At 36.7% G+C, this 16,855-nt stretch overlaps 1 protein-coding gene across 3 annotated transcripts in view; it reads right to left on the reverse strand.

Moving 5' to 3' along the window:
• The window catches only part of rgs3a (regulator of G protein signaling 3a), a 132,651-nt gene that overhangs the window by 100,170 nt on the left and 15,626 nt on the right, over positions 1-16,855 (reverse strand). The window contains exons 7-8 of one of the 3 annotated variants that reach the window (XM_025004037.2): positions 14,745-14,835; positions 2,308-2,375 (exon numbers count right to left, since the gene is read on the reverse strand). In XM_025004037.2, coding sequence (XP_024859805.1) covers positions 2,308-2,375; positions 14,745-14,835 — 159 coding nt within the window. Of the gene's footprint in view, positions 1-2,307; positions 2,376-4,438; positions 7,367-13,436; positions 13,651-14,744; positions 14,836-16,855 lie in introns of those variants that run through there. The other 2 variants (XM_037979475.1, XM_017407705.3) reach the window with 2 other exon arrangements.

Consider the following 16,855-nt stretch of genomic DNA (forward strand, 5'->3'; position numbering starts at 1 on the left):
TGGTGGAGTTTTTATTTACACAGCTTGTGTTGCTGATCTAGCTGGTAAGATTTCCTAGGAGAGACTATCATTATTTAAAGACAGAGGAATGAGATATGATGAGATTTATTTTAATTTTTGAAGTATTTGACGATGAAATAAAAGCGCCAGTGGTTTAGTTTAGTTCCCCATAATGGCACATGTTTAGGAATCAAGTGGCTCAATCTTTTGACAGCAGCAAAGTCAGATGATGTTGTGACGGAGTGACAGCCTTCAGAGGTTNAAAAGTTGCATTAAAACACACAGTAAGGGGGGGCTGCCTGATTTCTGTAGTTTTTTTCGGTAGGATTTGTCACTGATTGCCCAGATTGAACTATTGTGCAGTGTTTTGGCATCCTACTTAATGTTTTTATTGGGCTGCAATGCAATAGATGCTGCATAATATCCCTCCCTTGTGTAGCATTACTAACTCCACAAAAATACCATCTTTAACAAATAGCTGAATCATCCCTGCAACACAGAAAATTGGGAGGGTATCTTCTATGTCTTCTATGTGCAACTCAAGTTTTTTCGACAAAGATGGATCTAAATATAGACACTTTAATATCGCACCTGCATTTAAGCTGACGTGTTTAAACAGACTACGTATTTTCTGTTTATTATCTTTTTTAATCAAGACCAAGGAGGAATTAGTCTCTCCTCGCAGCTGTCGTGAGAAAAAGTAATGCAGCATTCACAGTGAGGACCCTGTTTCTGATGTGTTAGTGGAGGTGGGGTTTCAGGAAAACAATAAAAGAGGGTTCTTCTAGCAGCAGTTTTATAATTAAGAGTTTTAGATCATGCAAGATTCATGAACCTGTTTTGAATGTGTTACTTTATCTTTCATGAGCTGTGCTTAAGCATTTAGATACTAATGGATCCAAACTGAGAAATAAAGGGAAATTTTTCATTTCCAAAATACAACTTACAAAATGCACGGTAAACGCTATTTTATGTATAAATTACTAAGCTGTAATGAGTAAACTGAAACTGTGATTAATTAGTATTTTACAACTGGAAAAAAAAAACTGAATCAAGACTCTTTTGTCATCTTTTCCTCACAGTAAAGAATGCTGTGGGACAACTGAATAAAGTGAAGCAACATGTCAGCACACGTTAGCAGACAAGGGACATATAATGTGTGATTTTAGCTTCAAGAGCAATAACAGCTTTTTAAATACCTACAACAATCAAACTAACTGTCTGTTAATCCTTCTAAAGAATACAGTTCTTGTATTCTTGTGTTCTGATTGTTTCGCAGGCTGAGGTGCACGTTGTGTGGGTTGGAACCAAGCTCTCAAAAGGAACAAATCCCATAACAAAAGTCATTGTATTACAGTTTGTCTCATACTTGACAAAACTATCAAGGATGCAAAAAAACAAGAAAGAAAACAGAATAAACAATACAACTATGAACCAACAGGAAAAATACATTTACTCTGTTCAGTACAATATTCTTTCAGTACATTAAGCCAATTCTGAGCTTAACTTGTGTTTAGACACTTACAGTCTGATAAAACTATAAATATTTTTGCATGTTAATACATTTCTGTTCTTGTTTTTGTAAGCACAACTAGGCTAATGGACTCGTTTAACCAGTTAAAGCAGTTATTGCTGCTTCTTTTTTTAATACTACTTGACATCATTACTGTCAACAAATTAATCTAAGGTTTGAAATATTGAAAATAAACTGACTGAAGAAATAAGACAGATACATTGAAGTGTGGAGAACAGTCAAGTGAAAATGGACTTCCTTCTTTCTGACTGCACAATTCTTATTTTCTGCTTCACTTGCAGCTCACATGCACAAAAGCCTTTTCACAAACATTGTCTTTTGAAAAATTACTTTTTGCTTCGTTCACCGCTCAAAGCTCAAACGCATAATTCAATTAGTTGCTACGGCTGCTGGGAATGTGTAACATGGAATCTGTGCAGTCACAGTCTTACTGAAGGCATGCTTATGCACTGTGAGTTTGTTGGACACAATGCAATGTCATGGGTCAACTGCTTTGTGTTTTAAATAGACCTAACCATTCAGTGTGCTCTTACATGTTTACACAACAAAATAAAAGATATGAAACACAAGCAGCTCCAGACAAGGGACAAAAAAACAATACGCACCTTAAAGACTTTTATCAAAGACAGCTATATCAGTAATAATTACGTGCATGTGCATCTGCATACTTTTCAAACTATTTATATTGTTAATGTTCAATTGCATCCACTCACATAGTAGTTTACATACAAACAAGGACATAAAGTGAAGAAAAAAGGGGTTATTTTACTTACTGTTAAGCATTGCATATTCTCAGGGTGATTGGTTTCGGGGGCAGCACCATGGTTTGACAGCACAGCCTCTGAAATGTAGACAAAGGAATCACGAGCTGAGACAGTGCCTTTGGAGCACATTTTTCTCTGTGCCAATGCGAAACAGCTTTCTGGACGCACAAAAATAAACTCCTCAAACAGTTCTGAGAGTCCATAAAAGTGGCTCAAGACAGGTAACAGCAGGCGGTTGTGGCAACAGTTGTGTGGAGCAACATTTGTGGGGCCGATATCTGATATCGAGAACAAACGAAACCAAAATTTCAAAAACACCAGGTCAGATGCATCAAAGACAAATCCTGTAAGGTGCGAGAATCCAACAACTTGCCAAAGAGAGAAATGAAAGTGAGAACAAGTGGGAGGGAGGGAAGAAGGGAGGGAGGGGTAAAAAAGAGAAAAGGAACTCCTCTCTCACTCTATTATCCGTCCGTCACAGGGCTCCGGGGGAGTTACTATGGTTACAGAGACTCATGCCTCAGTGTCCTTTTAACTATCGCTCATAAAGGCAGCATTCAGCATTGGATTACAATGCAAATCTCCCTGTTTTTCCTTTGGTTTCCTTTGGTTTCTTTATTCCAACCTTCTGTTTCCATCTGTGTATATCTCTCACTTTTTTTGTATTTGTCCTTCTGTGTACCCCTTTCTTCTGGATCACAAACTTTCAAGAAAACCACCCGAAAGTCACCCTCCGACAACAACGATTTCTTTTTACTAATCATTTTGTCCTTCCTCTTATCCCTCTGTCTTCTCTTCTGTCGCACTCTTATCTCCATCACCACAGGAGAAGGATAATCCTACCCTAGCCTGTGAATTGTTTTAAACTATGTTAGGCCAGTCTAAACAGCCCAAACATGAGTCAAAGACAATTATGAACAAATAATCATCAATTACCTGTGTTTAAAGTCATTTTTAAAATGCCATTTGGAAAAACAAACATGCAGAAGATACAAACTTACAGATTACAAAAGTTACAAATAGTCTTTTTTTCAAAGAAAATCTTACATGGTAAAAAAATATAGATTGGCTGTAACACCTGGATCAAGAAAAACAGCATCAGTCATTGGGGGAAAATATGTATATTTATATATGTCACATTAAGTTTTAAACTTAATGTGACTGCCAACATTAGAAACCAAAGTAATCATTGTTTCTGTTTATTCTGAGGAAAAGTTCAATAAAATATGGGGCAATGTGATTCTTCATGTTTTGCAAGATAAATAAAACAAAACATAGCATTTTGTATCTTTTTAAGGTAAAAGTGGTCCCACTTATAGTGGTCAGCCTCTTTTGCATCACATCATCAGTTTGACAAAAAAAAATTCAAGTAACAATAATAAAAACAACATTTCTAAGAGGAGAAGAATAAAATATGCTTGTAGTTTGTTTATTGTAGAACACAACATTAGAGTCTGGTCATTTTCCTCTATAACCCAACAGTTAAACTTAGATAGGTGTAGTAGCTGTTTTTAAAATTTTAATAGAGCAAACCAACACTAAGAACCATAAGTAACAACAGAACCCCTGCTGTGCCTCAAATTAACATCAAAGTCTAAGAAGCAAAAGGGAACAAAAAAGCTAAATCTTCAGCTACCAACAAAGAGGTGCAATCGATGCCTGGACGTGAACCTACAGAGCAGAATGGAGCAGTAGCTCAAAAACTGTTCAATACGGCAAAAAAAGAAGAGAAACCAATATTTGTGTAAAACATGGCATTCTTAGTGTTTAGTGGGGGGTTGCATTAGCTTGGTTAGGCATGTTTAACCTAATCTTTACTTTACACGGATTGTTTTGTACGTGTATGACTCAATGACTAGCTAAAGCTTCATGCACCAAAAAAAAAAAAAAAACATTATTACTGTAATAATACAGTTTCACATTTTCAGATTTAATATTTACAAAAAAAAAAACAATATTGACTTTGTCCAGTAAACCTTGTGAAGCTGACAAAAAAAATAAAGAAGAAATACAGTCACTGACCACTCCCCACTTTTCAGACAGCCGACTGTCTTTTTGGTGTATAAGGTCCATGAAAAAGAGATTCAGTTTCTTTTTAATCTCAAACCTCCTGGGGATGCAGCAAAAGAGAATGGCTAACCTGGTTGGCATCAAGCCCAGATGAGAAGTCTTTTGTCTGAGAAAGACACAAACAGTAGGGTAAAAGATGTGGAGCAGCTTGCAATGAGAAACATCAAGCATGACTGACATTAGAAAAGGGATAAAAGGAGGAACAATAACAGTGGGACAGTGGGAAAAGTATACAGCAGTAAAAAAAAAAAAAAGATAGTAAAGGAGAGTATGAATTTAAAAAGAAAGAGAATCACAAAAACGACAAAAACAAACAGAAAAAAGAATCGGAGAACGTCCACGGTCTATTGATGTTAAGTCAGACACTAACAGGTTTGACAGAACATAAAAAAGTCCTTGACTTTGGTCAAATCCCTTGTTGTACCGCTCATTCATTCAACACTAAGTCCCTCTTTTCACCTGCTGTTGCCAACAAATAAACACTTGATGAGGAGAGTGGAAAAGCCAAAAGGAAGGAGATGACTTTTACTTCACCTCTGTGGCAAACCACAAACTTCAGTTTACAAAACCTTTAAACTGAATTGAAAAGCAAATAAATGTTCAAAGTGAAATTCATTTGTTTCAGTTTAACATTAATTATAACCAAAAGTAAAAATACTAACTAAAGATACATAAAAACAAAGGTAAATTCATATTTTCATCATAAAGTAAGTTCCCTGAGATGGTAAAATATGGCCACAATATCTGGTAACGATAAATGAGTAATAATCTGATTACTTTTGACTGGAAATTCCCATACAGTCAGCTTTTAAGATGCTTCAGTAAAAAATGTCCAGTTTACAAAAACACACCTAGGGAAATATTGCCATTGTCAATACTATAGTACATCTAACTAAACTTTTCTTGTTGTAGTAATCTGTTTTACAAGAGAACCAGCAAACCGTGTTTTGTGCAAGTTATGTTTGACTGACTAGACAAAAACACGACCTGGATAGGGACACAATTACACACAAACAGGCAACCAGGGGTCCTAATGATGCAGCATGAGTGATGCTCGGTGCAGCAGGAAACAAAATAATGAGATGACATCAAGTAGTTTTTTTTATTATAGATGTCCCTGAAATAAGAGAGGCTTAGAATAACTCAGTTAAACTGCTCAGGGGTATTAGTTTCTAATGTTTATTTTTTTTTACATATATAATTTTTACAAATCTTTTTTGTTTGTTTAACCATTAAGAACTTCATTATCCATAAGTATATTTTCCTTTTCTGTATTCCTTTAGTTTGAAGCCACAAAAAATAAGTAAATGAAAACATGTAGGATGTGATGCGACATGATGCAATGCAATACAAGTCAATACAAGATGATGAGATACTTTATACTTAATTGACCTCTTGGGGAAACTTGTCTTAGATCCAAAGTGCTTCACAGTTAATTAAACAGAGAATAAACACACAGACCACACCAACTGTGCGTGTAATCACAACACGACACATGTAGTTCATACAATGGTAAGTACACATGTAGTAACTCATACTGAATACTGCAAACTCTTCTTAGCAAAAGTAAAATAAAAAACACAAAGCACTTAGTAAATATTGCAGACCCATATAACCTATAGCATCAAATGACACTTTAAAAGTCTGATAGAGGTGGGTACATATAATAGTTTTTGAGTATTTCAGGTCATATTATGCAACTCACTACTGGGCTGAGAAAATGATGTCTGAAGATGTTTTTATTGGGTAAATCAAGTGAGTTTGATATAATTTTAAGTTTTTTTATATAGTTCTTGTCAGAATAATTGTTAACCCTGAATTTTAGGAGCATAATTTAGAGTATCAGCATGCAAAGTAACAAGTTTTAAACAGCAAGCATTAGTGTTTTTTATAAACAGAATATTTCATCAGAATTTTGAAGGTTATTGAAAACAAAACTTCATATTAGTAAAAAAAATACTAAGTCAAGAACCTTGTAATCTAAACAAGGTTGGTACTCTTGTGCCGTGTTTGAGATGTATGCAGCCTTTGGATGGTAGTGGGCACATGACTCAAGCATAAACTAAAAGGTTTGCACCTTCAGCACGAAACAAAATGCATGCATGTCCCACTTTGTGTTGTTGTTTGAGTGACTTAAAGGGTTGCAAAAACAGCTGTACTGCCTTGTACTTTATGAAGTAACTGTACAAATTTTATTTAATTAAATCTTATTTAGTTTGATACTTTATTGAGTTTCAGATCTGTAAGACTGCTTGACTGGTGCTGCTTTGCTGCCATCCAAAACCTAACATAAAACTCAAATTATAAGCATTAAAGCACTGATTCTTTCACACTTCAGCAGCCATTGAATAACAGAACGACTGACTCCGTGATGTGATGTTGAACACGATGAGATTGATACCAGATTCAATCAAAAGATTGATAAAAGAATAGATTCTACCACTGTTTTATTGCAGAGAACCTGCAAAAACATGACCTTTGTTACATCCTTCTGCTTCCCCACTGGCCTGGCAGCGGCAGTTCGGGAATCCTGGTGTGATACATATGGACTTTTTTGTCTTAATTGGCTTTAATGGCAGATAACAGTGCATAAATATAAAATTTATCTGGGGAGATTTGCAGCAGATTTTCTCAACTCTTGCTTTTAAACCTCAGTACGCTTATATTTTTATTAACTCTGTGCATTATTTCTATAAATTCTAAAGCCTGAAATGCCTTAAAAAAAGACAAATGTATTTTGGAGACAAGTCCTGTGGATTTAATAAGCTAATATATACTTCTGTAGAAAAGAATTAATGATCTCTAAGTTTGTGCTGCAGTCAGCCATCCAAAGAAAAATTCCCCATTTTGATTTCAGGATGAAAGAAGTAAACATCTGTAAAAATGCTAAAGATCAATAGAAAATGCCTTCAGCAACAAGACATTGATTCTTAACACTATAAAATCTACAATGAACTATCTCAAGAGAAGTGAGTTGAAGACTTTTGCCCTCAGTCCTCAAATCTGAACATCATTAAAATTATCTGGACATACAGTACTTCAAAAGAGCAGTATGTGCAAGACCATCCAAGAATCTTTCACAATTACAATTCTTCTTATATCAAAATAGGCAAAAATCTTTCATAACACAAAAGGAAACACCCCTCACTGTGTACATGCATAGTAATACTTGTAATACAGGCAGATGACAGAGCCTCAACCTTTTCTAATTTGCTACTTTTTATAACCTGCAAAATATAAAACCAATAATAATAATACCTTTGCCTTTAATATTCAAGAAATATATTAACTTATTTCCACCTGAAAATCATGACATGCCATTGTACTAGTTAAGAATGATGAGGGTATGGGAAGACTACAATATGCTTTTTTTTTATTTTTTAACAGCCCAACTTCTTCCAGATCTGCAAGCTTAGTTCTACCTACCTTCTCCATAGGTAAATTAATTCCAGTTTTCTTTGTGTGTCCGTGGCTGCTTTAGTTACTGAAATCCTTTGCCTTAGAGACTGACACATATTAGTGTCCAACAACTTTAGATTAAAGGTTATGAGGGGGTTTTCTGTCCACAGAGAATCAAAGTGTGACCTTAGAAGCATGCTGGTCAAATTAATTATACTTGTGTTATTGCACCACAAGCAGGTAAAATGCTTTTTTAAAGACCTGGTTTTTAAAATCTGATTTCCTTAAAATGCATTAATCTAAGTAAAGGATGTTGAGATTCAATGAACCAAAAAGTGACTGAGCTATCTTTACAGACAGATTATCCGGCCCACCAAATTTTACTTGAATGTGTTTTGCATCTGCTGTTTTGGAGAAGCGGCTTCGTTCTCCTGTCACACAGGAGAACAAAGATTACCAGTGGGTCAAATGCTTCGTTTCACATCAAGTGGATGTGAGCCTGGAGTCAGTGTTACCCTTCAGAGCAAGAATCAGATGCATGGCATGTCAGACCTAAATAAACTCACCAACACGTTATCTCATATGATCACATGCTCACACGAGCCCACTGATTCATCACAGCAGACATTAACAAGCACAAAGTGAGAAAAAAAAACTCTAACCCTTCCCCCATGTCAATGTAAAACCCCTCCAATTCTAGTTAATCACATAGTGTTCAATCTAATCTGCTGATTTAAAGGCCCAGCTTGCCATCTGGAAAAGCTTGGCAGTGTTTATGTATGGGTGCCCAGTGCGACCGGGTCCCCAATAGGCTGTTGTGAAAATGTGAAACAAATATGTTTATGATGCAGATGACACACTTTTAAATGCACAGCCCCAGTGGGTGTTCTGCTATTTTGGCTTTCGCATATTTACAGACCCACATCATGAGCTTGTCGGAGAGAAGAGCATTACCCGTGGAGAAAAACACACACACAGAGAGACACCCACACACACACGTACATGTCTCTGTAGGTCACTTTTCTCCACTGGCACAATGAACGCAAGCCAAAAAAAAGAGCAGAGCTACATCTATTAAACAGCAATCAGTGATTAAGTAAATAGATTTTACGTGCATGATAAATTGTTCACGCAAACAAACAGGATTTATGCAACTTTTTAACAAGAAAAATTGATAAAAGCAGCACATCAGATTTTAGTTTTATGTTTTCCTCTTTTTCTCCAAGGTCTTCATTTACACTTTTAATTTTCTGTCTAAACTTTCAGAACAGTGTCTGAACACACTTCAAATGATTTCCTGTAAATAATGTCATTACATGCAGAGCAGCATTTGAAGCGCTACGACCAATAAATTGGGGTGGGATAAAAGAGTCTCCAACCACTGCTTCAGAAATGTTCCTTGAAAATCAGTACTAATTGCCCTGTCTCGCTTATCTCAGAAAACGCTGTTTAGCTGCCATTCATGCACGGCCTTTCTAGTTCAGTCACTCAACTCGCGTTTAGCAAAGTTTACATGGCAGCCATTTTATTACAGCTCTACAGTGTAATTAGCTGTCAACACTCGGCAGATAGGTTTTGTTGTCGCTGCAGAAAGCCTGAACCATGCAAAAAGACATTATGTCTAAGTCACAATGGTCCTAGAAAGTGAAGAGAAGCATGACAAATGACAATATGATTGTCAGAGAATTCACCCCTTTTCTGTTCTGTGGGCATATTTCCCATCAAGTCTTCTGCATCGCTTGTGTAATAACGTGTGTTTACTTTTAAAAGAACCTGTAAGGTGATGTGTCTAAACTTAGCAATATAATCAAAATTTACTTGAAGCAAGTAACACTGTTCATCTTGTGACAAGCATGGTTGTCTTGGGAAAACCTGTATCCTGGCACTCACTGGGATGTTACTTTGACAACTGCCAACAAAGCATTTTTGCACACCAATACTTTTCACATGGCAACAGCCGGACAGCAGTGAGTCTCAAAAAAGCTCCTCATAAAGGAGCTCAAGGTCCACAACAAAGAATCTGAGGTGTTCATGCAGCTTCAAAGCTTCCAAGATACCACTTTCGTGAGATCTGATGCGGAGAATAAACTTTTTCTGCAAAAACCCCGACCCCAGGAGGCCACGGCAAAGGGAATCTACCACAAATGTCCCAACATCAGGCATTGCACGACACTCCACAGATGTTTTCTTGTCCGTGCTCATGTGCACAGGGGCATTTGGCAGCAAAAAAGTTCAACTACTCAGTATCGAGCAGGACACAATAATGTCATGATTGATCAATGTATAGTCCATGCCCCTAAACCAACAATGTTTCCCTCTCACTCTGTCAGATTAGCGCAGCATCATGTGTCGATGGGCTGCCAGCTTTGTAGTCAAACATGATTCTACCTCCAGAGATTTGACCTGGTGCTGACAAGGCTGTGACCTGGCACACATCTCTGAGAGAGGGATTAACCAGTCGCACTATGACAGTGTCTCTCTGGTGAGCACATTAACGTGGATCAACATCCAGGCTTGTAAAGGACAATATCTGCCAAATAATTTTTACTCAGCGTATATTAAGTTATAGTAATGCACTTTAAAAAAAGGTTTGCTTATATTTTCTTATGATATGTAAAATCTTTATACACAACACGACTGACTGGCCTTAAAGGCAATGGCTTGTTGAAATGAACACACAAATAATGATTTTTAATTTGTCTTAAGTTAATTTTGACTGAAAGGCAGTGTTTAATCTGAGACCCTTCAGATTCCCCATGCTGCTGCAGTGGAACAGCATCACTTGGTTCAACTGCGGGTCAAATCTTTTAAACTGAACTTGCAAATCTCATTTATTTTATGAGTGCTCCTTTTAATGAACCATGCTGTAAATTTAGGACTATTCTTGGTTTAAGGCTACTATGAAATGCCAAAGTGTGAATAAAATGGATTTGTGTTAAAATAGGTGGGTTCTGGGTGTGGCAAAGACAGTTTTTTTTTTGTTTGTTTGTTTTGTATATGTTTATGGTCAGATAATTTTTTAGAATGGTGACTTTAGTCTTGGTTTTCTAACAAAACAGAAAAACCCAAATGATTGTTTGAAACAAGCATTAAAATGATGTGAAACAGGAAATTCATTTTGTAAAGTAAAAACACAATTACTGGGTGCTGCTAAGTTTGTAATTTTATTCCTGACATGAATTTTCTTTTTTTTTTCTACCAAGTCTCTAAAAGTTTAATTGCTTCCCTTTTTTTTAACAAAAGTGTTTTTATCTAATAAATTTGAAACTTAGATCTTAATCATGTACTGAACACAAACCTAACACAAAGGTGTGTAATGAAATAAATAACAATTGTTCTTCTTTTTTATTTTTCTTTATTTTTTATTTTTTTTTGGCAAATTAAAGTCTTTACTTTATTGGCATTGTGTTCTTCCTAATTACACAGACTGTGTTTTTAAAACAGTGGCTCGAAATTATTGCCAATAAAAGAATCTTGCCAAATGGACAGTAGAAAACAGAATTTAAATAATTTAATAAACCAAGAAACATACAACCAACAGCTCTAATACTCATATTCTGCAGATGAATGCACAAATATTACCAGAAGTCTGATATGAAGATAAAACTTTCTAAAGTTCGATAGTTTCATGAGTTTGCTTTTCCACCTACCTTTCTGTTTTCAGAAGGAAGCAAACTAATAACCATTGATTAAGGATTGTTAATTTAATCTAAACACATAGGAATAAACCTATGTCCGCAGACAAAAAACTGTTCAGGATGTTGTATCTAAGTTGTTGGTTCCAGGGTAAAACTAAATCATAGCTGCTGCTATTGCAGTTGTATAATTATAAATAGAGGATTTTTGGAAATGTAGCAAAATAATGAATGTTTCTTAAGTCTAAAAGGTTAAAAAAACAAGCTGAGCTTGAATATAGCCCTGTTCCTACCAGATATTTCAGGATCTTCACTGAGAGAGATATCAGACGCTTACAATATAAATACAATTTTATTTCTGCAGTAAACAACACAAAATTACCTGACAGTTGCAAGTAGACTGAGAAACTGTATCTATAAAATTAATTAATAAAGTAATTAACTCTAGTTATAGGAAGGAAAAATATGTTTTTACAATAACTGATAAAGACAAATGTTTATTGATACCATCAGATAATCAAGTGTATCTTTTTAAAACATAAAAGATAACAAACACTAATAAATCCTCTATTATTAGTAGTAGATTCTCTATTATGACAGCAGGCATGATGGACAGTGTGGGTCACATTAGTTACAGTTAATACACAGAAGAATCACTGAGTCCATTCTGCCAAGGAAGAAAAATAAAAGAATCCGACAAACATGTCACAGTGAATAAAAAAACAGTTATATTTGAGAGAAAACATAGAGCCGAGTGAATTAAAAATACAAATGAGAAGGAAGTGTGAAATGGACATGACAGCGAAAACGCTCAGGACTGTTGAAAAACAAAACACGATTTATCACCGTGAAAGAATGAAATAGAAATGGACAGAAAACAAAAGGAGACGTCAGTGAGTGTTTGGGTGCATATTGAGCGTCACTGTAATGACTGAGGTTTGGGTCATTTCTATGTCAGTACATGTCATGCTGCAGCAGCGCCTCCATGGCCTACATTCTGCCAGCTGGCAACACACGAGTGCATGCATGAGTATGCATCCTCTACTGACACGCACAGGCACACAGACCAGATGAGACAGTAGTGGGGCGATATTGTCATAGGGAAAGATGAAAACATTATACATATTTTAATGCAATAAAGCATGCAACTTTTGCAGTCCACGCCATGCTGTAAAGTTCATCATCTTGCAAATTCGTGCAGTGATCTTCCTCAGAACTAGCAGGTACAAATTCTGTGACAAGAACACCTTTCACATGTCAGATCTAAAGGCTAAACGGATAATTTGCCCATGTAACCCTGAAGTAAAAGTCAGTGTACCCATTTGTTTCCTCCTGGCTGAGTCTTGTCCAATCTGATACCTCTGTCCCAGTTCCATCCAGAGAAGCATAAAACTAATTTTAAAGTTGCATGAGAAAGATTAGCCTAGTTCAGCCAAGCGGCGTAAATTGGGATGGGTTAGCTAACGTCTTATGATATCCCCGCCATTCTCACAGGCAAAAAATGGTATGTAAATAGAGACAGAGAAGTCACTTGGCAAAAAGAGGCCTAGGGCTGTGGAGAGTTAAACAAAGAGCGTGTGGGAGTATTTCTATGTCATAGGGTCAAACTGATGCTAGCAATCAATAATCCACTCAGTGGGTAAGATAAGCCCCTTCAGGGGTCTATCACTGAAAATAATTGTGTCCAATTTAGCCAAGGAGGAGAGAAGTAGATAAGAACTGGGAGATAAGCAACATGTCCTCAGTGTCATAAAAACTACAACAATGGAATACCAGCAAGAATATAAATGCAGAAGGGAAATGTAACGACACATTGAGAGAAGAGCAACAATAAAAACAAAGTAAAAGTAAAAAACAGGGAAAGAATGACAGAAAATAAGGCAAAAGAGAACACATTTTTTTACAGCATCTTTATATCCAACCACTACTGTCCACGTTGCAGGTTTGCTGCTTTGCAATGCCCCGTGCAACTTCCAAAACAAACCCATGTGAGGTGAGAAAAGTCAAGAAGAATAACACAAGCATGGTACTCACCTAGTCTAGGCTGCCCTTATGGCTGACAGAGAAGCATAACTCCATCACACACATCAGTACCACCATCAACTACAACTGAGGAGAATCATCAGCAGGAAAAGAAGGAGCCCTCAAAGATAATGAGAAGAGATAAAAGAGTCCAATCAGATGTAACTGTGTGTGGTGTGTCTGTGTGTAAGGGGAGAGCCACTCCAGCCAGCAATGAATGGTCGAGGAGAGCTCTGTCTCAATCTCTCTTTCTGGCAACTGTGACGCGTCAGGGTTTCATCCAGACCCCTCCCTCCTCTCCGCTCTCTCAGTTTTTCTCTCATTCGCTCGCCTAATCCTTTTTCTTTTTCTCTCTCTTAATCCCTCGCTACCCCAGTCCGGTCCACCTCCTAGTCTGAAGACTGATTTAAAAAAAAAACATACAGCAGGGAGCCGGGCGCACACAAGCACGAGAGTATACCGTGAGTTTATGGCATGTGTTTAGCATATACGAGTTGTTTTTCATGAGTTATGTTTATTCCAGAATGGTTTGTCTGCAAACACTGTTGGACAATAAAGTAATATTTCTATCTGGTCTCTGCTTCCCCACCTTTTTAAATTTCACTACTTTCCATACTGTTGTATGTTGTTGTAACTTTTATGTTCATTTACATTTTAGCAATATTAGTTAATTAGGATAGGAAATGTCCCAGTACTCCTACTAATCCAAAATTATTCTCGGAACTGAAAAAAACAAGCCAGTTTAAGATAACTTAAAGATCCACAGCCTTCTTAAATACAATAAAGTGTGCTAAAGACTCTCTAGTGACCCCGTTCCACCCAGTGGTTATGTAAACATCAGAGACAAAAATATGTATTTTTCACTGGTGAACGTAACTAAAAAGGGTTTGTCTTTCACCAACCATCATCCTCCAGTCCACCCAACAACTGATTCATCAAAGCAGTAAGGGTTTCCCTGTGTGCTCACTTTTTTATCACAGTATCTAACTTAGCCTACAGCTGTAATACTCAGTAGTTGACATCTAGAGTGCACATTTTCTTTTTTCACCTAAAAACAAACTTGGGGGCATTTGTTCAGGTAGTTTGGTTGATCTGGGTTGATGAGTTGGATGTTATTTGGCATTTCCATGTGACACATTTCAAAGCTAGGAATACTGGAAGGGGATGTCTTAAACACTTAAAATTGCTTTTAACCATTAAAGTGTAAACGTTTTGTATTATGACATATTCAGGATACATTTTTGTCATTGCAGCTGCACAAAAGAAGGAATCTGAGCCTTAGTCATCACTGTTCTCTGACTTCTAATGAGGTTAGCCTACCAGTGTTGCTGTGATTGTGTTGTCTGGGCACTTTTAGATGCTTCTTTCTCCCCAGCTCCTCCCCAAGTAGGTAGTACCAGCCTTGAACCTCCTAAAGTGCAAACAAAAACATGCACACGTGTGATAGTGTGTATTATGAACACATGCACATTAATAATCACTGTGAACTAAAAGATTCAACATAATAAGGACTAAATTAGAAATGAATCATCACAGTGACTGTACAAATATGTGGGGCAGGGAGAAACTCACAAACACAAAAAGAATGAGTTTGTTTGTCTGCGTCTTTAGGGCTGAAAATACTCACACACGCACACACACACTTACCAGTCACAACACTTTAATTTGTTTTAGCATTTGATGCTTAAACATCTGTAGTGCTGTATTGTAAACTATATTAGGTTTGTGTGTTTTTGAATTTGTGTAAATGTACATCTGTGTTATTTCTTTAACTGTTTTATGCTTAAAAGACACCATGCAGCCTGCAGCAGATTGGGCCTGATTCATAATCCTGATGGACACGGTTTTACTAACAATAGCTTAACAAGACTATTCAATTTTGCCAAAATTCTACTGTCACACATTTGTTGTAACACACATATGCACACTTTCAGCCATCTTCTTTACACTGAATAATGTGGCAGTATGGATAATGACAATAATCTCCGTATATAAAGCATCTTATCGAAGTGGACAGATTTCTGCATGCTGTGGAACAAGGGGGAGGATAGGCAATGAACTTATTTAGAAGAATGGGGGAGGGGAGGGCATATGTCCTGAAAAACAGGGAGGGATTTAAGCCATCGTTCGATATTACCCTGCCCATGTGGAAAAAAGGGGAAAGATTGGGGCATAAAGAGTGCAAAGAGGTAAAAGCACCACGTGACAAAAGGGTGAAAACAAATGACGAGATGTGACAGCAGCTCCCAAAACAACAGCAAACACTTAAACCCAAAATGCTTCGGAAAAATAAACCAAAAAAACCAACAGTAAGACAGAAAAGGCAAACAGACTGGGACTGACTTGTAGGAAAAGATGAATGAAACAACAACAGAAGAGGAAAACGGATGTGGTACAGAGGATGAGGTGACAGTACTCCCTATGACTCAAAGCCAAATCATTCTTATTAGCATATTAAGCCAATTAAATATTAATTGAGATAAATGTTAGAGGAAACAACCCGTAAGCTTCAATGAAATATAACTTGTTTTGATGTTTGATTTTCATGTAAATGTCGGAGTTAAACAGTACATACAAAAAATTATTTATATTATTATAAATCACACTTTAAGAAGTTTCTATATTTTGTCCAAGAATTCTATTTTTACTGTCTTAAAATGAAGCAATTCTTTCTATTAGTGCAGTGAGCTGTTCTACATGAGCCTATTCCAGCTGTCTCCAGTCCATCACAGAAACACAAAACCACTCCTAAAGTCAATATAGAATCACTATTTAATCTAACACACACATTTCAGGACTATGTGAGGAATCCAGGGTGCCCAAACAAAACCCACTCAGGCGATGAGGAGCCCATATAAACGCAGCACAAAAAGGTCTGCACAGCTAAAATACAAGCAAGAAACCTGCTTGCTGTAAGGTGACAGTGCATAATAAATACCAAAAGACGAATGCAAAATAAAAAGCAAAATAACACTTAGGTCCTAACACATTCCACGTCAAATATGTGCATGCACTAACCAAGAGATGTGGATGTTTTTGTGTGGATATGGGGCGGGAGGAAAACATGCACATCTGCAAAGTCAGTGAACAGACAAAAGAATAAATTAGAGCTAAATATTTAAACAGTGAAAGGAAAGAGGTAAGAAAACCATTTATGATATTAAACTGCCGTGTTGCCCAATTCTGGTCAGTCTACTATCCTGCATGTGTTCCTGCTTTAGCACACCAGACTCAAAGGTAAAGATGACCTCAACAGCTTGTTATCAGGTTTTGTAAAATCATTTTAATCACCAGGTGTTAAAGCAGGGAAAAACCTGAAACCTGCAGGACGGTTGATTGAGACACACAGAACAGTCGAGCCATTTTCACATTAAATGGGACAGCAAGTGAATCAGAGTTACTCTGTTTGTTTCCTTATATGTCTGGAAAGC

The sequence above is a fragment of the Kryptolebias marmoratus genome, linkage group LG14 (genome assembly GCF_001649575.2).
Source record: "Kryptolebias marmoratus isolate JLee-2015 linkage group LG14, ASM164957v2, whole genome shotgun sequence".
In the NCBI taxonomy this organism is placed as follows: Eukaryota; Metazoa; Chordata; class Actinopteri; order Cyprinodontiformes; family Rivulidae; genus Kryptolebias; species Kryptolebias marmoratus.